The sequence below is a fragment of the Drosophila mojavensis genome, unplaced genomic scaffold (assembly GCF_018153725.1).
Source record: "Drosophila mojavensis isolate 15081-1352.22 unplaced genomic scaffold, ASM1815372v1 contig_80, whole genome shotgun sequence".
Taxonomy (NCBI): domain Eukaryota; kingdom Metazoa; phylum Arthropoda; class Insecta; order Diptera; family Drosophilidae; genus Drosophila; species Drosophila mojavensis.
Genome location: NW_025318906.1, coordinates 14054136 through 14075041, shown reverse-complemented (window position 1 = coordinate 14075041; position 20906 = coordinate 14054136). Strand labels below are relative to the sequence as shown.

Below are 20906 nucleotides of genomic sequence, written 5' to 3'. Positions count from 1 at the left end.
AATAATTTTTAGTTGTTAATGAAAAAAAAAAAAAAAAGAAAATGAAAACAAAAACAAAATGATGCAAAAATCAAACAAACATGCGCTGGGGGCAATGCAATAGGCTCTATGTAAGTATAAACATAAATAAATATGCATGTAAGTGGGGGAATACCATAGACGTATACCCGTATATGCATATAGTTCTATTTAGTGTTAATTCATTTGTTATACAATTCCTAGGCTAAGCTAGCGACTCTTAAGTTTAACAACAACAACCGCAACAACAACAACAACAACAATCCCTGTGTACATAAAAAAAAAATAATTAAAGAAACATTTTCAAAGTATTTTGACGTTATTAAAAAATTTAGTGTTAATTATGAATACAAGTTCTTAAATAATTGTAATAAAAAACAAAACAACAAAAAATCAAATCTAAATTGTAAAAACAAAAAACACATTTTCCGCATATAAAGAGCAAGCAAAATAAAAATGACTGAAAATATATATAAACAAATATATATATACATAAATGATAAATAAATAATTATTGCGTTTTCTTTTATACATACATATATAATTCATATGAGATCGTTTTTAACAATGGTCAACTCGTATATTTATTACAACATTTACAATTGGCATATAAAAATAGAAATATCTATTGAACTATATATATACACATATATATATATTTATATAGGTGTAATTGTGTACTAAATCTATTGAGGAGACACGATCAGACTTGTGCTATTGCAGCAATTCAAATGAAACTAGTGAAAGAGCTAAGAGCTGTACATTTGACATAGACTGAGTCGAGCATGGTCGACCACATATACATAGATACAGGGTATACAAATCAAATGAGAGCTAATGCACATGAAGGAAACTGTAAATCAGAGTTCGACAACCAGGAGAGGCTGCTCCACACATATATACAAAGATTTAGGCTCAATGAATGCCACATAGACATGGTCTAAAGACAGCCCACGCAGTTGGGTGGATTGCGATTATCGAACTCGCAGATGCCGATGGCGAAGCGAAAGGGTTTGTGATGCGGCAAATGCATGGGCCGATTGGATATCCAAGGCATGTGCGGTATGTTCAGCACACGCACCGTATAGCGCGGCAGCTGGACAGGCTCCTTGGCCACCGGATTGTTGATGGACAGCTCGTGCTCGATATGTATGAGAGGTGGCTCATCGTTGGGACTATGTCGTTCATGCTCGCAGTGGGCCAGCAGCTTGGCCTCGCTCAAAAACTCCAGGCGGCAGTAGTTGCAATAGTAATTGATGCCCTTGCTGTGCAGCACCTGATGACGATCCAATTGATGCTGAAACTCGAACTCATCGTGACACTTGTGGCAGATGTAGACGCCGCGATTCTGGCGATGCAAATGGTAGTCAAGGAAGACCCTAAAATATAACAAATAATGAATATAATCTATATCATATATATATGGAGTATGTATGTGTGTATATCCTTTCGCTCACTTGCTGGTAAAGACATCACCACATTTGTGGCAATAGAACCAGCTCATCTTCCAGTGTTGCATGTAGTCGTGCTTCATGAGATCCACCAGCGTATCCGTTTGATAGCAACAGTTGGGCACAAAGCACGAAAACGCCTTCAGCTGCACCTGGGTCTTGAGCAGATCCAGCAAATAGAGATCATACTCCTTATCCGTGGTTATTTGAGACTCCTCCAGCACATAGTCATCATAGAGCATGGAGAGATTTAAAGCGCTATTGCTATTGCTGCGACTGTGATTGACTATCCAATCGCCAGTGAAATTCATGCGCCTTGTGTACATCGTGTCCGCCACCGAGGTGGCATCATCGTCATTCTCCTGCTGATCCTCCTCAGCCTCCTCTTCATCCTCATCGTCATCATAGTCGTCATACCAGGCTACGGAGCAGGCACGCGAGCGTGAACGGGTCGAGCGCGCTTTGGTAGCAGATTCTTGCATGAGTAAAGCCTGTGGAGGTAAAGGAAGTATTATGAATCTCTATGCTCTGCAAAGTCCATGGCGATGACACTACTTGCCTCCTGCTTTGCACTGCATATCGTATGATGCAGCTCCCATTCGTATTTCGTGCCAAACTCCGCCTCGCACAGGCTGCAGCGGTGCCTGCACTGATGCGTGAGGCGCTGGTGCTGCCGCAGTGCCACGATGCCGGCAAATTCCTTGTCGCAGTTCTTGCATTGAAAGGTGCGCGAATGGCGGGGCGTCTGCTGTCGCAATTGTTCCCCATTCTCAGCATCTGCCACGTCCACATCGTCCTCAGCGTCATCATCCTTGCCCGCCTCGTTGAGCACTCTGCACTTGGGTCGACGCTGTGTCTGCTGACGCCAACAGCGACGCACGTGCAGCGTGTAGTGATCCTTGCGAAAGTAGGCGCGCTCACAGTGCTGGCAAACCAGTCGAGTGCGCCACTTCCAGCCGTCCAGGGCGTTGCCGCTGTTGTTGTTGCGCAGACCACCCGATTCGGTGGCAGTGGGCGATTCGGGTGGCTGGGCCGAGTAGGCCTGCAGCACCAAACAGGACGAGCTGGAGGTGGATGCAGACGAAGCCGTTCTCACTGTGCCAATATCCTCCTCCTGTGGCAGTGGCACTCCAGTTGTGGACACCTCGGCATCCGCTATCGGCAGGCTACACTCCCGCCGCTCCGCCTGCATGCTTGTGCCCGCTATGCGCTGCAGGCGCTGCATCAACGTCCGCGTTACCTCCGAGTGCATGTTCAGCTTGCAGACGCACTCCACGCATATAGCGCGCAGTGTAGTCTTGATTATATCCGCCTGGAATATTGCAAAATTATTGAATTTGTCATTTACTTCAGCTGTTAACTGGGCCCACTTACCGACAGCTTCCAGTCGCGGCTGAGACGCCGCCGCATTACGCCGTTATCCCGTAGATCGAGCAGAGCGGAGGACGACGATTTGCTGCTGCCGCAAATGGTGCACGCGTCGATCTCTCCGTCCGAGCTATCCACTTGCTTAGCATTTTTCAGCTTATTGATAATGTTGCTGCTGCTCGACTCGGGCTCCGGAGCATCCTGCATGTTGCAGTTGGCACTTTGCAGTTCAAAATTTAGGGAGTTTTACAGCTACGCGGGGCAAGTGGAATTGTCGATTAGTCCACACATGTTTTGCCAGGCACTTTGATTTATTTTACACTCAAATGTTTCTCTTTTTTTGGCTTTAAATATATTTTATAATTTCAGCCAGAGCTGCAACCATAATTTATTTTTTATTTCTTAATTGTCTTATCGGCGTTGACTTTTCACATTTTCCAACACTACACACGAATTATATACGATAGTTGCATAACAGCCCTGTTCAATGCGCAGGGTAATGCAAAAGTGTAAACAATCTTAATAAATACAATTTAAATGCGCTTCTAAATGGATATTTCTTCGGCGGCTAATGTTTATTTACGTCAGTTGGGCGAGGCTCGTCCACGCATTACCGAATTGAACTCGAACATATTTACGAAAGGCGGACCCGCACCCAAATCACTTGTCGAAATATCTGGCAAAAGAAAAAGCGGGAAAACTTTTCTACTAATGCAAATTATTGCGAATTGTCTAATAAATTGTGATGTTATCCTAATTAATATTAGCCATAAGATTGACTATCAAATATTTGGAAAACTTGTGCAGGACGCTGTGAAGAATACGAATCCGAATGCAACAGGCGTCCAATTGCAGGAGATTTGTGAAAACTGCTTAAATTCATTGGAAATTATAAATTGCTTTTCATCTCAAGAAGTTCGCATGGCCTTAAAAGCTTTGGACAATCATATTTTGTTTGATAATGAAAGAATTAGTCTTGTTGCAATTGATGGATTGTGTGAATTTTATTGGCTTGATTTGCCACAAAATGTGCGAATTCGTAAATACAAATACTATATGAATATTTTGGAGGAAATCAACAAGATTTGCAAGAGATTTTACGTTTGTTGCATTTACACAGTGGACAGCAGTTTCTTAAAAAACTCCTATGCTCCATGCAAAGCGATAAATATAGATCACAAATTACAATTGAAGTGCCTAGCAAATGGTAAGCGAATACTGAATGACGAGGAAATTGTTATAGATGAAAGTGGAATTAAATTTAAGTAGAATTATAAAATAAAGTATAATACAAATTTGAAAAACAAATTCTGGCGCCTTTTATTTTTAGTGAGTATGAATATCAAAAACGATATAAATTATCGATAAGATTCTGGAATTGTACTCGGTGTTTGTAAAGCTAATCGACATTTTTCATATTTGGTGCCATCTCTGGTTTTTCTGTTCGACGCGACGAGCAAAACGTGCTACTTTTTTCTAGCAGGCCGATTTTAAATATTAAAAAAAAAACGTAAAAATGGGCGTACAAGTTGTTCCAATTTCCCCCGGCGATGGTAAGTAAAAGAAGAGTGCTCTTTAATATTAGTTATTATTATGGCATTAACCTTACATTTGCGGCATTTTGGTAGAGAAGTATTTTTCCGTTCGCTATACACATACACATTTCTATACACTATATGCGTACATATATGTATCTCACACTCATACCTTCTCTCTCCCTCTCACGCTTTCGCATTGCAGGTAGCACCTTCCCAAAGAACGGCCAGAAAGTTTCAGTGCATTACACTGGCACATTGGACGATGGCACCAAGGTATGTAAATAGTGATAATTGATTGAAATGTATTTAGTGTGGATAATTTTATTTTCTATATTTACAAATTGCAGTTCGATTCATCTCGGGACCGCAACAAGCCTTTCAAGTTCACCATTGGCAAGGGTGAGGTTATTCGCGGCTGGGATGAGGGCGTTGCTCAGCTGAGCGTTGGCCAGCGGGCCAAGTTGATCTGCTCACCTGACTACGCCTATGGCAGCCGTGGCCATCCAGGTGTCATTCCTCCCAATTCTACCTTGACTTTCGACGTTGAATTGCTCAAGGTCGAATAAAGTGTTCGAATGCAGCAAACAGCCGAAGACCCTGCCTGTGTGTGTGTGTGTTTCCATGTGTAAGCACTGTTATACACACACACACACTTGCACTCGTACACATCAACAAGAACCTGGCGCGCGCTCCGGCAGTGGCAACAGAACCAAACAAGAACAATCCAACAGCATTTTAATTATATTCAAAACGAAAAAGAAATGAATGAAAGATGAAATTAGACTTAATTACCAAGCACACACAGATCATTGAAAAAGGCAAACGCAATTACAAATAAAGATTTATTCAAGTGAAATTATATTAAAATTGCATTTTCATTCTCGCTTGCACACAGCATCCATTATCTGGTCAATTATTTCGTAGCGTTCGCGTTCATATTTCTGCGCATGCTTCAGCCAGTGACTGCGCACCCGCTTCCAATGGCCGATATTCTCGGCCAGCAGCTCCTCTTTGCTGGCGCCCTTCAGCTTCTCGTCCTGGGGGTTGGGCAGTCGGGGTGGAATGGGTGACATCTCGGTTTTGCGCGCCTGTGGCATTTGCTTCAAAACTTTCAATTCGCCGCTCAGCAATTTGCTGAGAACCTCCTCGGCATCGTCCTCACGCTTAACTATGGGCACTGTGCCGTCTGTGTTGTAGACCGCCACGTTGGGATTGCGTGGCTGGTTGGCCATCCAGGCGCGGCAAATGGGATAGAGCGGTGTTTTCTCTTTGTACTTGGACAGATCGAGGCTGCGTTCGAAGAGGCGCATTACATAGCTTTCACTGTGTGATTTTTGGGCTGCATTGTTCCCGCTTTTTTTGTAAAGCGACCGTTTGGCTTTGGATCTTCCTGACCCAGTTGCATTAGCAGATGTTGTTGGTGCTTCAGCTTCGGCTTCTGCTGCGGAATCACTCTTCACTTCGGCTTGCTGTTTGGCATTGGATTGAGCACGTTGTAGTTGCTTTTGCAGTTGCAGTTTCTTGGAGGGGCGTCCTCGTATGGGCAGTTCGGATTCCATGTCGTCGTCGATTTGGAGCAACGGGAGTGGTGCTTCGGACTCATCCTTTGCAGCTTCTTTGCGGGATTCACGCGAGCGCAGTGTGCCCTCTATAGCTGTGGCGCGTGGTTTCTTTGGAGTCACTTTCATAATGTTGATGTTGATATTAATTTCTTTTTTCAATTCTTTAAATCTAATTTTCAAATGTAAACGCAGTGAATGGCAAAACTGCTAGTGATGGACGCCATTGGCGATAACACATTAATCGAAAGTATCAACGATTTTGAATTTAACAGCTTAGCATTGCAAAATTTAAAACAAATTTAATTTGTAAATAAACTGAAATGCGATGGGCAAGTTTAAATGATCATTATAAAAGCTTCAAATTTTTTCTAATAATTCCTTAAAAGCCCTAAACAAATTAACTATTATAGACCATCAGAAACTGACTGAGTTTTAAGATAGGCAGCAGATTATCGCTGTTAAAAGGTTTTAGGTTTATGTTAATGTTTTAACGGGCGGCCAAATGAAGTAATCAACAACTTGTTTGCTTAAAATAATTAAGAAATACAAATTGAGCATTGCAAAATTTTAAAAGCTTGCCTGAATTGCGAGCAGCTGTTTAATGTTGTGCTGTTAACAATAACAGAACTGTAAATAATAACAGTTCGACCACAGTTTTGTTATTGTTGTTTATTTCTCATCTAGCGAAACGCGAATGATTGAGAGTCGCTTGAGATTCATGAAAGGGAACGGTTGGTGCGCGGAGGAGTGCACAAAGCTTTAGTGTTAACAAAAGAAAACTGAAAGTTAAATAGAAATATTAGAATATTTATATCATAAACAAATGATTTAAAGACTGTATGAACTATTGTGGTGGTAAATTTACATAAAGTGAAGTGATAATCTAGTTACATAAATTAAAACAAAGCAAAACTGTAACTCCACATTTACAGTAAGTGCAGTATTGCATTCCCTTTTCGCATTTTTATCAGTTCACCAGTTATTTGTGTATGCATATATGATTGTTTTTGTGTGTGTTTTCAGTTGCATTTTGCGTCTATCGCTGTTGTTTTCTTTGGTGCGCGAGAGAGAGTGAGAGAGAGAGACCAAGCTCGCTCTCACCACCACGCACTCACTAACACAAACAACATATTACTGCGTCGTTGCTTTCGTATTCTGCAATTCTCCCCCACATGTTCCCAAAATTTACTTTTCTTAGCTATTTATAGTGGCGATTTACTGTTACATTGGTAATAACAGCATCGCCATAGATAACATGTGTGTATGAACGCAGTATGAAGAGTGAAAGAGAGAGTGAGTGGGAGAGATCGCATTGATTGGCAGAGGGATGAGAGCGTGATATATTTCCTACTCGCATCTATTTCGAAAAGTCTTAAAGACTGTATATGTTTGTGTATGTATATAATATATGCATATGTATATTTATAAACACTCATGTATAAGGCTATATAAACCATCGTGCTATCAGTGCCGCACGACAGTAAATTTTAGGTAGACTGCACGCCCGCCACAGCCCCAATCAGATTCGTCTGGCCGATCCATAGCCGAACAGCTGGGCATATCGGGCAAGTTCGCTGAACCTCTACACTCTACATACACATACATATATATTTGTATGTATAACATAAAAAACGAAACTATTTATCAAACCATATACAGCGTGTGTATGTAAATAAATATGTGCTCATATTTATTTGTTTACCCAAAATACATAAAAATGAGTTTCATAGACAATTTGCTGTTATCTGTCCAATGTTGAGGATGGCGCAGCCGTCTAAACGTTTTGATTCTGCTTTGAAGAGTGCTGCTAAGCAGCGCGAGTTCGAATCCCGTTCCGGTCCGCCCGATCTTGTTGGCTTCTTTGACGATAACTCACGTTATTTGGCCGTAACTCATCGGGCAACATTAATTTTTTTTTTTTTTAAGTCTGCAAGAGTATTTATTGTTCGTTTTTATTTAGTATATATTTTTCGCTGAGTTGCATATAATCCATTGAATGGAACGAATGCAGCAAGCTCTATTTCTGATATCATCAGTGTTTAAAATAACAACAGCGCTAGCGTCCTCTCTCTTTGCTTGTCTCTCATTCACAGTTGCGCTCTCTTTGCATCTCTAAGTCGCTTCCACGCTGTTGCGCTCTGTGTGTTTAGTGACGTAATTTTCAGGCGTTGCAATCGAATTTCTTGTTTTGGTCTTATAAGAAAAGTGTGCTCAAACTGGTTTTGAGAGCTTTAACTGCGTCGCACCAAAACAAACTTGGTAGCTAGATGTGTGCAAGTGTGTGTGCTCATAGATGTATGTGTGTGTGTGCATGGCAACAAATACTCGCGACTCGCGAGCATTTGACTGGCATATGGATGGATGAGTGCGTAATTTCCGATATGGAGTATACAAGCCCATAGAAACATGTTGTAAACAAAGTGAAAAAAATCAAAGCTCTATTTTTTTATAAGCAACGGCCTTGACACGCTTACAACATCCAGCAGCAAACATGTTAATAGGCTAAACAGCAGAAGGCAGAATAAAACATAAACAAATGCGTTTGCATGTGAATTTGTATGTATTTAAAGAGTTCGACTCTATGGAAGATAATATTCTATTAATAAACGGGCCACCTTCTTGAAGGCAGGCTACACATATTGGTGACATCATCTGCTGGTCGTCAAAGACGAGGAGAGAGCGAGGTGATAGATTAAATACACGAACTGCACTCAAAAAGTTTAAGAAATTTTATACCTAATCAATCGGTCACCCACTACTTTTGACCTATTAAAGGGATCCGCAGTGGGCGGACCCGAAAATTGGGTCAACTTTGTGTACATAAACAATAAAGGCGCACGCAACCTGTTTCAATAACCCAAAAACATCGATGTTTAAATGTAACTTGAAATAAAGATGGGAGCGTGCTTTATGCATACATATGTATATTTCAATACTATCGAAATACGTACGCCATTCTAATCAGTATTATATTATATTTTTTACTGTAGGTAGTGGAGTTAGCTTAGAAGACAAGAAAAGACTCTACAGATAGAGCGATAGTCTAATTTCGTGGTTCCTTAAGAAGTTAAAATTGAAAATTGGTTAAAAAATAAAAAAAAAACAATATTTAAGTTTTAGTTTTGTTTTTAAATTTTCTTTTTATTTCGTAACTCTTTGGACTAAGATGGTAATCGGAATTGAACGCTTCACAAATATCTGATATTTGCCATCATTTTAGGCGTGAGTACTCCAATTTGGAGCCAGATTCAGAAACATGGGTCAGATCGTCGGATCCATGCAGAGCAATGTGGTGGAGGTGTTGAGTGGACGACGTAAGCGAAGGCGTAGCACAGAATCGACGGTATCGCAGCAGGATCGCGAACGCGCTGAGCAGGAGGCCAAATCGCCAAAAAAGTTAGTGGGAAAATGATGATCGATCTTAACTGTTTACTAAAACACAAAATCGTTTTGATTTGCAGAAAAAAACTATTGACAACCACACAGTATATATACAAGGCGCTGTTCAAGGAGCAGAAGAACTCGGATGTGGCCGTGATGGCACTGGACAAAGTCTGGCATCTGCACAAGGTCTACCTTAGCCAGAGCCCGTACTTCTATAGCATGTTCAATGGATCGTGGAAGGAGGCGCAGCAGAATTTTGTGAATATTAAAATACTCGACGATCGGATCAATGTGGATAGTCTGGATGCTGTGTTTGGCTCAATGTACTCCGATGAAATTGCGATCGAGCCCAAAGATGTGATACCCGTGCTGGCAACTGCGACACTCTTCCACCTGGACGGCATCATTGACAAGTGCGCCGAGGTGATGGTGGATAGCATTGATGCAGAGACTGCGGTGCAATACTACGAGGCTGCCTGCCAGTACGGCGTGCTGAGCGTCAAGAAGTCCACGTTCCAGTGGTTCCAGATCAACTTACTTAGCATTTACAATAAGCATCCCAATCAGTTGCGGCACATCTCCATTGAGTTGATGACTCTGCTCACGGCTAGCCACGATTTGTATGTGATGCAAACGGAATTCTCGCTATATACGCTGCTGCGCACCTGGATGTTCCTGCAGCTGCATCCCAACTACGATCCCGATGATCCGGTGCAACGGGCCGAGGCGCAACGGACCCAGGAGAGGCTGGTGAATGCGGGCGTTGAGACGCATACGCCCAGTGTGGATGTGGTGCAGTGGGCGTACTTCGCCGGCCGCATGGAGGAGCGTTCGTTTCTGGCCACGCCCGAGGGTCAGCCATATGTGCCCGTCTTCCAGAAGCTGCGCACCCAGTACCTGACCAATCACTACATGGACTTGAAGATCATATTCAACGACAATATCATTCCCAAGGAATGGCTCTACAAGCACATACACAGCCACTGGGATGCGCTGCTGCGCATCGATCACGGCCAAGAGGATGCGTGAGTGTTTAACTGGATATTTTTAGTTGACTAGAATTAATATTGATTCCTATTTAAGCAGAAGTCCGCAGCAGCTGGACAAGGAGGAGTTCTATGAGAATTGCATGCGCTGCGGCCGTTTGCTAATGGAGCCCGGCTATCAAAAGTGGCGCTGGACGGGCTTTAACTATGGACTGGATCTCATACTCATCATGGACTCGCGGAGCTTGCTCATTCGACGCCACCATCGGCACGAGCACGAGCGGGTGCTCAGCTTGCAGACGATACGAAAGTTTATGATTCGCACTGTGGTGACCTCAATCAATGCACAGCGCCAGGCGGTGTTCACCCAAACGTCGGAGATCACCACGCTGAGCCTGGAGAAGAACGAGGAGGTGTCGCTGATGGTGCTTGACCCCAAGCTGGTGCACCCGCTGCTTATCTCCATCAACATGCTGGTCGTGATGCCGCCCAATCAGAGCTTCAAGGAGGTTGTGCCCCACAGCGAGGAGACGACGCTCTCGACCACTACGATACCCATTTCGGAAATCGGCGCCAGCTCTGAGCGCCCTCTGACTCCAGCCAGTGCTGATGATTCGGCTGTCTGTGTGAGCGGCGACTCGACGCCATCGTCGCCGTCGCTCGGACTGCGACCAGCTGGACGCTTTAGCTGGCCCCGCAGCAGTGCCGCCTTGACGAGCGATGGCGAGGCGCTCTGTCGCGACGTGGCGTGCTGAGCGCGTTGCACTAGTCCCACCAACCACGCCTCCACAAACCAACTATGCATGCATCGTATTACGTCCCCTACTAAGCACATACCACCTCGTTCTGTTCAAGGACTCGCCACTCGAGTCTCGTTTAATCTACATATACACACACACATACATAGTTGTACATTCGTTCTCCGTTGGCTACAACTAGCGTCCGCTGTATATATACTTATAGCTATATATAGTTCAACCTTCTACTAACTGTACGCCATATAATTGTACATTTCCTCTAGAGCGCGCCGTGCCCCAATGCGTCCGTCTCTAAGTATATATATATATATATATATTTTTGTAAAAATATATATATAGTATTTACGATTCTAAAAGTTAAGCTAACAATGCGGCTATCGAACTCAATGCGTATTCGAATCACAATTGCAAACGTCATTTAAACTAATTAACGTCTTACTTAAGTCCAATGCATTTTAATTAACCCCCACTAAATTATTATTAAATATGTGAACTTTTTAAAGCAACAATCAGTTTATCTATTATTATCAAACATGCCTGGCGATATGCAAAGCAAGGGAATTACAGCAATCTGATCGATTGATCGATCAATCTTTTTTTTTTTTTTTTAGGAATCTTAATTTCGATTTACATTGGGTTTTTTTTTGTTATATATATTATATATTTATTTGTAACAAATACTATTTGCGTATTGTAATAACAGAACTTTAATTTAAAATTGACCCGGTCAAACAATAACTATCTAGATCCCTGCCCGTGTAATATACATACAAACAAACAATTTCGCTATTATGTGCTATAAATACCATACCATACCATACTCCGTATCCATGTTCCATGTTCCATGACCAGGTTACATCAAATATTCTCTATACATATACATATATATGTCAATGTATATATATATATTTTATATAATTTTCGTTTTAGTAGTAGAAGAGCTCTGGGAATTTCGTCTCATAGACGGGCTTCTCATTGGTTGTCTGCATTTGAGCTGTTTTGCTATCGCTTTGCGTTATCTGGCGCTCCACGGCCAGCGAGTTGAAGAGCTCGTTTAGGCGATTTTGAATCAGATCGTGCTGGAATCAGAAGGAGCAGAATATTAGAGAAAATATTTAGTGGAAGCCGGAGAATTTACCTTTGGCTCGGTGCGTCGTATCAATTCGTCGAATTCGCCTTCACGGAAGGTGCGCACAATCTGCATTTGTCGCTCACGTTGCTCCCGCTTCGCCGCCTCCGTGGGCTCGGCTAAGGCGCGCTTCATCGCATCAAAGTTGTATTCGGGCGATAGGGCTTTCTTGCAGACTCCTGGCGAGCTATTGACGCTATCCACATCGCCGTTGTAGAGTGTTAAGTCGGCAGAGCTATTCCGCTGCGTCATGTGGTTGCTAACCGATTCCACCCAGGAGTGACGATGTCCCGGATTATCCGTCTGGTTGAGTGTGTACGGCGCACCAGTATTGAGACGCTGTGCATCCATGCCAGCATTCTGCAAGCATTCGCCCAGGGCTAATTTATCAATGGAGAGATGAGGCAGCGCCAAGTTCAGGTTCTTGGTGACCACCTTCTTGGGCTCCAACAGCGGCGGCAGATAGTAGATGGCCTCCTCGCGTCGCGCCTCAATAATCTTTTGTGCATACTCCAGCAGATTGTTGATGCCGCTGACGCGCGAGATGAGCACCAGCAGCGCAATGGCAATCGAGTGCAAATTGCAACGATGCACTGCGCCCAAAGTCTCCACAGTGGAAGCCACTTGTTGAATTCTAAATGAGAGAGAGAGAGAGAGAGATTTTTTAGAATTGCAATCGGAATTAGAAGCGGATTCGCCCTTACCCCAATATGAACAGCAGGAACTCCTGCACTGTTTCGCTGCACGACATCTCCACAATGAGCAGCGCAGCTGTATTATAGCTGGAGGTCAGGGCATCCACGCGATCCGATAGCGCCATGCTATCGATCAGCGCCTGCATAATATTCGCGCCGTATTTGTGCGTGAATATGATGTCGGAGCGTGAGGGCGGCTCCTGGGATAGGGCAGGATACGGCTTGACGCTTACGGTGCTCAGCACCTTCTCGTTTTGATGGCGATCGAGCAGCGCCTGGAAGATCTGCATCACAATTATGCGCGTTGGATCATGTGGAGCGCGCGCCATTCGCAGCAGCGGCTGCAGGAACGAGGCGGGAAAGGCCTTCTCGAAGGATACTGTGCTATACTGGTTGCCCACTTTCAGCAGGGACTTGAGCAATATATTCTGCAGCATTTGATCGCTTTTGCTCTTCTTGGACAGATCGGGAACCGTGTTCATGATGAACAGCATGATCTCGATCTTCTGGTAGTCCGGATGATGATTGGCAAACTCGCCCAGCGCATTGATCAGCGCCTCCTGGTACTGCGATTCCTCCGGTGTTATTTCGGTGGTTGTGCTAACGCTCGTACGCAAGTGGGTCAACAGATTATTAATAATATCGAGGGCAGAGGGTCCCACGCTCTCGCCCGCCGCAATGGCAATAATCTTCGATAGCACCACCGCCAGGGAGGTGCGTGTCTTGGGCGATGACTTGAAATTGTTATCCAAGTGCTGCATCAAGGTCTCCACCACGGTGTACGAATATTGTGGTTGTATAGAGATCATAACAATGCGGAATGTGTGTATGGCAAAGGTGTTGGGTACCCACAGTTCATGTCGGTCCAAGTGTCTGTATGATGACGTAATGAACAAGGATTAATAATTGATAATTTGGCATATGTTTGTTTGCTTACGTCAACAGCGGCTTTAGCACGCTACGTATGTGTCCAAAGGAGGCGCGTCCGACCAGCTCGCGCAGCACTTCTTCCGCCAGGACAGGGGGCGTCACATTGGTGGCATCCTCAACAGGTGTCAGGTCGCCCGACTAGACGAATAAGAGAAGTTATTGATAAGCAGATCTTGGACCACGATGAAGTGGTGGGTAAGGTAAGTGCGGACATTGGGATTTATGCTAAACACATATAGAATATCTATATATTATATACAGTGAAAACTCTACGAACTAAACGTTGCCTTGTCTGAACTTTAGAGACTGTTCATCTATCTCTTAGCAGACGAAGTTTCCATACTTTAGTTGAGGCAACTTTCGTTATATACATTTACAAGGTTTAGGGATAGAGACATACACTTATGGAGAGTTTGATTAATTATACTTGAAATCAATTCAAATTACCGCCAGTAAATTTTTCTTCACAAACATAACGTTCACACAGAACTATTGTTGTGTTTCAGTTATGTGTGATTGTTGTGTGTTTAGTGTTGGATTAGTTTCGTTGGCATAATGACAGAATATATACGAAAACAACGAAAAACAACAGAAATTAGTCGTGAGGCTCGAGATTTGCCAATTTCATAAATATGTACGTATGCATAAAATAATATTGATTGAACTGCGTTTGGGTTAAGGGAACACACCTGCATATTGAACAGCAGCGAGGGCACAATCTTCTCCATGTGCTGGGCCTCCCAGATATTTTCGACCAGATCGTCCGACACGGTTTTGCGTATAACACCCTGTAATCCTTTGATGCCAGCCAGACGGAGGCTGTCGCGCAAATCGTGGCTGTCGCTGTGACACATGGAAGAAAACTTTGAGATAAAGAAGTCGTAGCGTCGATGATACGAGGGCGTGTCCTCGTTTATATTAGCAAACTTAACAAACTGCAAGAAAGATTCAGAATTAGTATATAACAATCAAGCTCTCATTAATGGAATTTTATAGAGCATTTCCTACCGAATTAGTTGCCATTATTTTTAAATTCGGATTCGAATCCTCGAGCAGCTTTTGCACCATGCGCAAAAACGATTCCACAAACAAATTGAGCGTGGTTTGAGCATGACAGGCCTGCAGCAGCAGATCCATTGCCTCCATGGCGATCTCGGCTAGTCTAGAAGAAAAATTTATCATATAAGTAAATGTTATTTATATTTTATATAATCTTACTTGTAGCGCTTGCGATTGATGTCCTTAGTGGCTTTCTGATACAAATACTCGCCGATGCGATCCAGTTTGTCCGGCGAGCTGAGCGAGTAGAAGGTCAGCTTCTCCATGTTGGACTTGACCAGGCCATCCTCTGGATTGACGGGGAAAATGTTGTCAACCAGACGCTTGTAGCGCGGCCGCAGCGCCGAGCAGCAGCCGCAACAACCTAGAAGAGCGCAAGGAAAGGCGCATTGCTTAGATGGATTGGGCAGGCAGACGTGTATGCAGCGATAGGTAAACATGCGATGCAGGCGACGCAGTGTCTCTGTTGTGTCTTCGGCAATGGACGAATGGTGACTAATAGACAATCAACCCTGAAAGGCGAACCTTGCTGCTGTTCGCTACCAGGTGGACTGGGTGCGGTGGCCATTTAGACCAAGTCGTTTATCTTATCACCCATAATCGTTGCCATTTTTACAAAGAGAATCGACCCGAGTCGCGTGCTAAGAGCGAATGTTGATGTTGTTGCTGTTATTGCTCTGCGTGTGTGTGTTTCTATGTTGTGTTCTCTTTTCCTGCACATCTTCGGCAAAAATCCTTGGATTTCGTCATCGATCGCTGGCGTCATTCAATCATTCATTTATTTGTCTCGAGGTCAAATACCGCTACTGTTATTTTTATTCTGACCAATCACTCACCAGGCATGTTCGCTCAACAGTCGTTTATTTTATGTTTTTATCGCTGCGTTAGATAATAAACGCGGCGATAAAAGTATTTCGCTGTTGTAAATTTGTGTGCTCGAATATTTGTTTTTCTCTTTGACTACTTTTACGATGAGTTGCCACAGTGTTTCATATTCAGCGATCTGGCAGCACACTGCTATACTTGAAGTTGTCTGCGCTGTTAACAGTGCTGCTCCTCAGCAAAACAATATTTGATTGCAGTTGGGCGCGAGAGTTGTGTTTTTGTTTTGTTTGGCTAATAATAAGGTGCGTTATCAAATATGAATATAATATTATACTTACAACTCGGATCGGTGCATTTCTGTACAAAGCTATCGAAAAATTCCGGTAGTTCTGGTGGTTCAAAGCAGCAGCGTATTAATGCCATTATTACCTTCTGTTTTTTTTTTCTCAATGAAGAAAAGAGAGCGTGCGTGTGTTAATACATGAGTATGTGTTGGTGTGTTCCTTAGTTAAAATCAGCTGTTGACATGTAACGGGAAGAAAGCTTTCGTTTTCACTCTCCTTCAAGCTTTTCTTGCTATTTAAGGTACGCATGTATGTTTGTATATTTAATATGTATGTATATAGATATATTTTATGCACGTGGGCTATTATTAAATGCTTGGCTTTGTAAGAAGATGACCCTCTGGCATTTACATAAGGCAGCAAGTGGGAGCACAACACTTAACACTAACATTAATCATAGCAACAGAAAGAACAATCTAATGTTATAATCAATTTATATTTCAATCATTGTTGCTTTTCGCGTAACACGCATCACAATGTTATTATATTTAGAATATTTTGTAATTAATTGCTTTTTACTTTATCGCGAACTTGATGCATAACGCGCTTTGTACTTTACAGTTGAGAACAAAAATAGGTACTGAATACGAAAAGTTTTGTACTGAACATAATGTGTGCAAAAAAGCTGCGCTTTGGCATTTAACAGGCTTCCCCCAACGAAAGCTTTCCTAACGCTGCAATTAATATGGGAAAAGCTCAAGGGATTTGCTTGATAAAATAAAATCCCATTCACAACTGTTGCGGAACAGTTGTGGTTAAGCTGTGTGTATGTGTGGGAAAGAAATTAAACCGTTAGACACTCGACCAGGAATGCTGAGAATGCCTGAGTGAGTGCGAGGGAGAGAGTCCACTTGGCACTGTCAGCCTGGCCGTTGTTGAAGTGTAAGAGATATGGCGAATGCTTCACACGACACATTCGTGCGTTGACAACTTTATTAAAGTTAAATGGGCTCCTTGCAAAGAGTGTGTGCGTGTGTGAGGGACAGAGGTAGAAGAAGATAAGGCAGAGGGCGTGAAGGAGGGGATTTCGTATGGAGTGGACGTGGGACGACAACAGATTGGTGCTTTATAGTTTCTTGACCGGCTGACGACGATGACAATCGATGATTTATTTGTATATTTTGCGTATTTCTTCATATTTTTGATTAATTACTGAGATATTCAAATATTCAAGTGTGTGTGGAAATATTTGCGTGAATTATTTTATTCCGACTGTTGTTGTTCTTGTGCTTGTTGTGTGCTCAGCTACCTGCTCAACTGGCTGCCTACATGATTTGCTTTGTTTATGACACTTGCCAGAATAGTTTCAGTTGCCCCGGGGATTAGCGCTCTTTCATAACTAACTTATCTACAAGACGAATTAATTAGTAAAGCGATCAGCAATGAGTTCTGATGCTACGCAAATACACTCAAAGAAATTATGAAGCTTTAGGTATATAAAGAAAAATAACTGAATTTTGCATTAAAGCTCAAAGCTCAAAGTGCTAAATTGCTATTAGTTCAATATTAGTCTATAGGCAAGAATTATATACTGAAAATATTTAGGGAAGTTTAAAATATTCTAAGTACTCGAATAGCAAATGAATATGCTTAGTGCTTAATGAGTTTCATATATTTAATCAAGTGATTTAAATATATTTTATATACATATTTTTTTTTACAAAACTTTCTTAAATTTAGCCCATTTCAAAATGCTTCATCTGAATTAAAGGTAGATACACAAACGAAGTTTTTTATTTACCTTTGAGAATATGTGCTACGCGTATTCCAATTTATTTATAACAAATCTTTCTCGTTTCATTATTTGCTAATACGTTTTCTCATTAATTATATTTGCTATTTATTTATTTATTTTTTATTCTTTTGTCGCTGAGTATAGCTATATTAATAATCATAATCCCAATTTTAATATGTAAATAATTATTAATTTGTTTAACGAAATTCAGCCGAGAGCTTAATTATATTCGAGATTCACGATTTGAACTTAAAATTATTTTGGGAATTATTAATAGATTTGTATTTGATTTTTAAATTCAAGAATTAAGTTATAAGAATTATAATGAAATAGATTTAGTATAACTAGTTTCCGTTTAATCGAATTTAATTGTAGTTTATATTAGGTTTTACGAAAGGGCCATTTCGCTAAGTGCAGCGATTATAGCTAGCCAATACGTGATTGATGAGCTGAGGTGTGGTGCTGGTCAATGCTGTCTGTCCGGGAGAGGTTACTGTTTGTTTGTCTTACGCAGCATCCGCTGCAGTAGAAACGGCAGCAGCTGCTGGTGTTGATCGTGTCTGTCAGGCTTTGCTGCACAGAATTTCCATATTATTTCTAAGATACAAACCTAACGAAGAAACTAAAACTGAAGCTGGAACTAAGTGAAGAATGTTTTTGGGCGAGCTGGTTTCACTTGTTTACATCGCCAACATCAACAGCCCAGCCAGTCAGCCAGCCACAAGTTGCCTTCATTTAAATCAAGCCGAAGAGAGCAAGAGACACAGAGAGCAAGATCAAGTAATGCAGAGAGAGGGAGAGTGAGAGAGCGTAAAAGAAATGCCGGCTACCTGTTGCTCTGTGCTGCTTACCCCAGCTCGGCTCATTAAGCTCCAAGACGCTGAGCTTTGACGCTCACGACGCAAAGTTTTGAGCTTGTAATGCGGATCGTGCGAGTTTTTAGCTTTAGTCGACTTTCAGACGTGACGGCGTTCACCTGGCTGAACCCAATCTCGCTCGTTCGCTCGCTCTCTTTCGCTTTAACGTGTGTGTGTGCGTGTGTGTGTGTGCGCGCGCGCGTTTAAGATGCGCGATTTGTTATACAAAATTGACAACGATTAATATATATATGTAGATAAATATACACATATATATACATACGAACTGGTCAGCACAGCTGCTAACCCTAACTCGCTTGCATTTGCATTGCAATTAGGAAATCAATATTGCATCTCTCTCGCACTCTCTCGAATATTTGCGATCAATCGCCAACGACCATCGGCACGTCCATTCAACTGCACTCAACCCACACACATAGAAAAAGAAGAAAAAATAAAGTAAAATTAGAAAAAAATTAGAAAAAAAAAACAAACGACTTTGTGCGCAGTGCAAAAAGCAAAATCGTGATAAATTTTCGCTGAAATTGTGCAAACGATTTTTTGGTAAAGAAAAAAACAAACATTTAACAACGACTGCATGTGTATGAGTGTGTGTGTGTGTGTCTGTATGTGCAGGTGTCTCTCATCTGTGTGTGTGTGACTAATTAAGAATTTGATGTGCATTTGCAAAGCGATTTCAAAAGAAGATCGAACTACACTCGCCTCAACAAGTGTAACAATTTGTTTATTCATCATCAGCAACAACAAACAACAGCAACTCAAATAACAACAACCAACGACAATAACAACAACAACAAGAACAACTAGTGTAATTAGAACTGCGCAAAACGCTTTTAGCCGCAATTCGATGAGGTGAGTCGCTTCGCTGCAATAGAATTGTAAATACAATTGTCACAAATACTATTTAACGTGGGCTTTCCAAGGCATCCAAATGAACTACAGTAGAGCTACGCTAAACACGACTTGCAAACAATAAATTTTCTGAATCTGTAACGCTTGTACTTTTTTGTAACCAATTGAAATTATTAAAACAAATCTAATCGTAGCAATACTAAATAATTAAAAAATAAAAACAAAAAGGAAATAACGTTAAAAAAACGAGAGATTTTCTTTTTCTGAATTATTCTGATCGCTGTTTCGCTCAATTTCTTATCTAAAATCTCGATTTTTTATGACACTAGAATATTCTTAAAGTGTGTTCCAATTACACAGATACGAGCTCTGTGTGTGTGTGTTTGAGAGAGTGTGCGTGTGTGGGTGGGTGTAGGTACACTTGTCGAAAAGGCTTAGCAAAGTCTGATTGAAAATATTTCTGCTCTGAGCCTAACTGGAATTCCAACAAGCATTCCAATAAGAACGAGTGCTGCTTATTGCAGGAGTTTAAATTCTTGATATGTATTTTAAGATAATATGCAGGAAATTTGATTAGCATACAGTTGCTTCGAGGAGGCATTCCATTATGACAGCCCCAACGTGTTTAACTAAAAAATGCAAATATTCATAAAAATGCAAAAAAAAGAGAATGTATTAAATTTGTAAAATTTGATTGATTGTTGATTTTAATCAGCTGACGCTTTAAAAAATTGGTAATTCAATTTGAAAAAATAATTTGAGCTCGTATAAATTAAAATTATTTCAAAACACTTACATTATAAAAATAAATTAATATTATTTTAAAACACTTTCATTAAAAAAAAATATATTTTTAAAAATTTATAAAATTATTTAAATTTGTTAAATTAATTAAAAAATATATAAATTTTGCAATTTGAAGCTTAAATTTATTTTATAATTTTTTATTTACATTATTATATGTATCAATTTTTTTTATTTTTTTCTATGTTTAATTTTTTAAATTATAATTCGATAAATTACTTAAATTTGTTGTTTTTTTTTTTTAATATTGTCAAACGTAGAGACCAAATTATATTCCCATAAGAATGTCTAAAGCCTATTTAGAAATTATTATAAATTTCTATGATTGCTGATATCAATTGAAATTTGCTTTTAATTCTAACTTTAAGGAAATTCGAATTTTCATATATATACTGTTTTCGCTCAGTGCATTCGCAGCCAACGCATTGTTATGAGTGGTAGACACACGTTTCTGACTCATTTGGCAATTGTTGAAATAAAAACAGCTAGCTGATTAATAGTTCTAAACACATTTGGCCCAAATGGAGCACAAATAAATTGAACTGTTGCCCCTTTGGTTAGCACTTTTTGCTCTTGGCTTAAAGTAATTC

General features: G+C 41.2%; 7 protein-coding genes across 10 annotated transcripts in view; 4 read left to right on the top strand and 3 right to left on the bottom strand.

The window, feature by feature from the left end:
- Window positions 1-507: 507 nt before the first annotated feature.
- On the bottom strand, window positions 508-3221 carry LOC6579849 (zinc finger protein 33B). Its single transcript, XM_002005686.4, has 4 exons — window positions 2844-3221; window positions 2029-2781; window positions 1476-1960; window positions 508-1397 (listed from the first exon to the last, which is right to left on the bottom strand). Exons 1-4 carry the CDS (start codon window positions 3042-3044, stop codon window positions 959-961), a joined length of 1878 nt encoding a protein of 625 aa, XP_002005722.2. The 5' UTR covers window positions 3045-3221; the 3' UTR covers window positions 508-958.
- Window positions 3222-3296: 75 nt separating this feature from the next.
- On the top strand, window positions 3297-4335 carry LOC26527900. Its single transcript, XM_015163926.3, has one exon. It carries the CDS (start codon window positions 3387-3389, stop codon window positions 4104-4106), a length of 720 nt encoding a protein of 239 aa, XP_015019412.1. The 5' UTR covers window positions 3297-3386; the 3' UTR covers window positions 4107-4335.
- On the top strand, window positions 4261-5234 carry LOC6579848 (peptidyl-prolyl cis-trans isomerase Fkbp12). The gene is made up of 3 exons (XM_002005685.4): window positions 4261-4390; window positions 4578-4648; window positions 4723-5234. Exons 1-3 carry the CDS (start codon window positions 4354-4356, stop codon window positions 4939-4941), a joined length of 327 nt encoding a protein of 108 aa, XP_002005721.1. The 5' UTR covers window positions 4261-4353; the 3' UTR covers window positions 4942-5234.
- Window positions 5204-6161, bottom strand: LOC6579847 (protein lin-37 homolog). The gene has a single exon (XM_002005684.4). It carries the CDS (start codon window positions 6061-6063, stop codon window positions 5251-5253), a length of 813 nt encoding a protein of 270 aa, XP_002005720.1. The 5' UTR covers window positions 6064-6161; the 3' UTR covers window positions 5204-5250.
- Window positions 6162-6625: 464 nt separating this feature from the next.
- On the top strand, window positions 6626-11571 carry LOC6579846 (protein germ cell-less). 2 transcript variants are annotated; one of them, XM_044011102.1, is made up of 4 exons: window positions 6626-6868; window positions 9104-9333; window positions 9399-10346; window positions 10408-11571. In XM_044011102.1, exons 2-4 carry the CDS (start codon window positions 9194-9196, stop codon window positions 11060-11062), a joined length of 1743 nt encoding a protein of 580 aa, XP_043867037.1. In that variant the 5' UTR covers window positions 6626-6868; window positions 9104-9193; the 3' UTR covers window positions 11063-11571. The 2 variants fall into 2 exon arrangements, with proteins under 2 accessions (XP_043867037.1, XP_015019411.1); XM_015163925.3 differs by having other exon boundaries at window positions 6627-6868; window positions 9158-9333.
- A 126-nt stretch (window positions 11572-11697) lies between these two features.
- On the bottom strand, window positions 11698-16616 carry LOC6579845 (protein EFR3 homolog cmp44E). 3 transcript variants are annotated; one of them, XM_002005682.4, is made up of 9 exons: window positions 16042-16616; window positions 15038-15242; window positions 14828-14981; window positions 14509-14754; window positions 14267-14308; window positions 13827-13957; window positions 12899-13762; window positions 12204-12828; window positions 11698-12144 (listed from the first exon to the last, which is right to left on the bottom strand). In XM_002005682.4, exons 1-9 carry the CDS (start codon window positions 16124-16126, stop codon window positions 11992-11994), a joined length of 2505 nt encoding a protein of 834 aa, XP_002005718.1. In that variant the 5' UTR covers window positions 16127-16616; the 3' UTR covers window positions 11698-11991. The 3 variants fall into 3 exon arrangements, with proteins under 3 accessions (XP_002005718.1, XP_015019409.1, XP_015019410.1); XM_015163923.3 differs by lacking the exon at window positions 16042-16616 and adding an exon at window positions 15715-15877; XM_015163924.3 differs by lacking the exon at window positions 14267-14308 and having other exon boundaries at window positions 16042-16615.
- Window positions 16617-18724: 2108 nt separating this feature from the next.
- Window positions 18725-20906, top strand: part of LOC6579844 (zinc finger CCCH domain-containing protein 13) — a 37487-nt gene continuing 35305 nt past the window's right edge. The window contains exon 1 of the mRNA XM_032729731.2: window positions 18725-19512. The gene's annotated coding sequence lies outside the window, so the exon portion shown is untranslated. The remainder of the gene's footprint in view (window positions 19513-20906) is intronic.

Bases quoted from the DNA above. Each gene is read 5' to 3' on its own strand.
- LOC6579849 (XM_002005686.4), bottom strand. From the start codon at position 3,044: ATGCAGGATGCTCCGGAGCCCGAGTCGAGCAGCAGCAACATTATCAAT. The intron at 2,782-2,843 runs GTAAGTGGGCCC...GCAATATTCCAG, and splicing joins GCCGCGACTGGAAGCTGTCG to GCGGATATAATCAAGACTAC. The intron at 1,961-2,028 runs GCAAGTAGTGTC...TTACCTCCACAG, and splicing joins TATGCAGTGCAAAGCAGGAG to GCTTTACTCATGCAAGAATC.
- LOC26527900 (XM_015163926.3), top strand. From the start codon at position 3,387: ATGGATATTTCTTCGGCGGCTAATGTTTATTTACGTCAGTTGGGCGAG.
- LOC6579848 (XM_002005685.4), top strand. From the start codon at position 4,354: ATGGGCGTACAAGTTGTTCCAATTTCCCCCGGCGATG. The intron at 4,391-4,577 runs GTAAGTAAAAGA...TTCGCATTGCAG, and splicing joins TCCAATTTCCCCCGGCGATG to GTAGCACCTTCCCAAAGAAC. The intron at 4,649-4,722 runs GTATGTAAATAG...TACAAATTGCAG, and splicing joins CATTGGACGATGGCACCAAG to TTCGATTCATCTCGGGACCG.
- LOC6579847 (XM_002005684.4), bottom strand. From the start codon at position 6,063: ATGAAAGTGACTCCAAAGAAACCACGCGCCACAGCTATAGAGGGCACA.
- LOC6579846 (XM_044011102.1), top strand. From the start codon at position 9,194: ATGGGTCAGATCGTCGGATCCATGCAGAGCAATGTGGTGGAGGTGTTG. The intron at 9,334-9,398 runs GTTAGTGGGAAA...TTTGATTTGCAG, and splicing joins GAGGCCAAATCGCCAAAAAA to AAAAAAACTATTGACAACCA. The intron at 10,347-10,407 runs GTGAGTGTTTAA...CTATTTAAGCAG, and splicing joins GATCACGGCCAAGAGGATGC to AAGTCCGCAGCAGCTGGACA.
- LOC6579845 (XM_002005682.4), bottom strand. From the start codon at position 16,126: ATGGCATTAATACGCTGCTGCTTTGAACCACCAGAACTACCGGAATTT. The intron at 15,243-16,041 runs GTAAGTATAATA...GCGCTCTTCTAG, and splicing joins GAAATGCACCGATCCGAGTT to GTTGTTGCGGCTGCTGCTCG. The intron at 12,145-12,203 runs GTAAATTCTCCG...TTCTGATTCCAG, and splicing joins TACGACGCACCGAGCCAAAG to CACGATCTGATTCAAAATCG.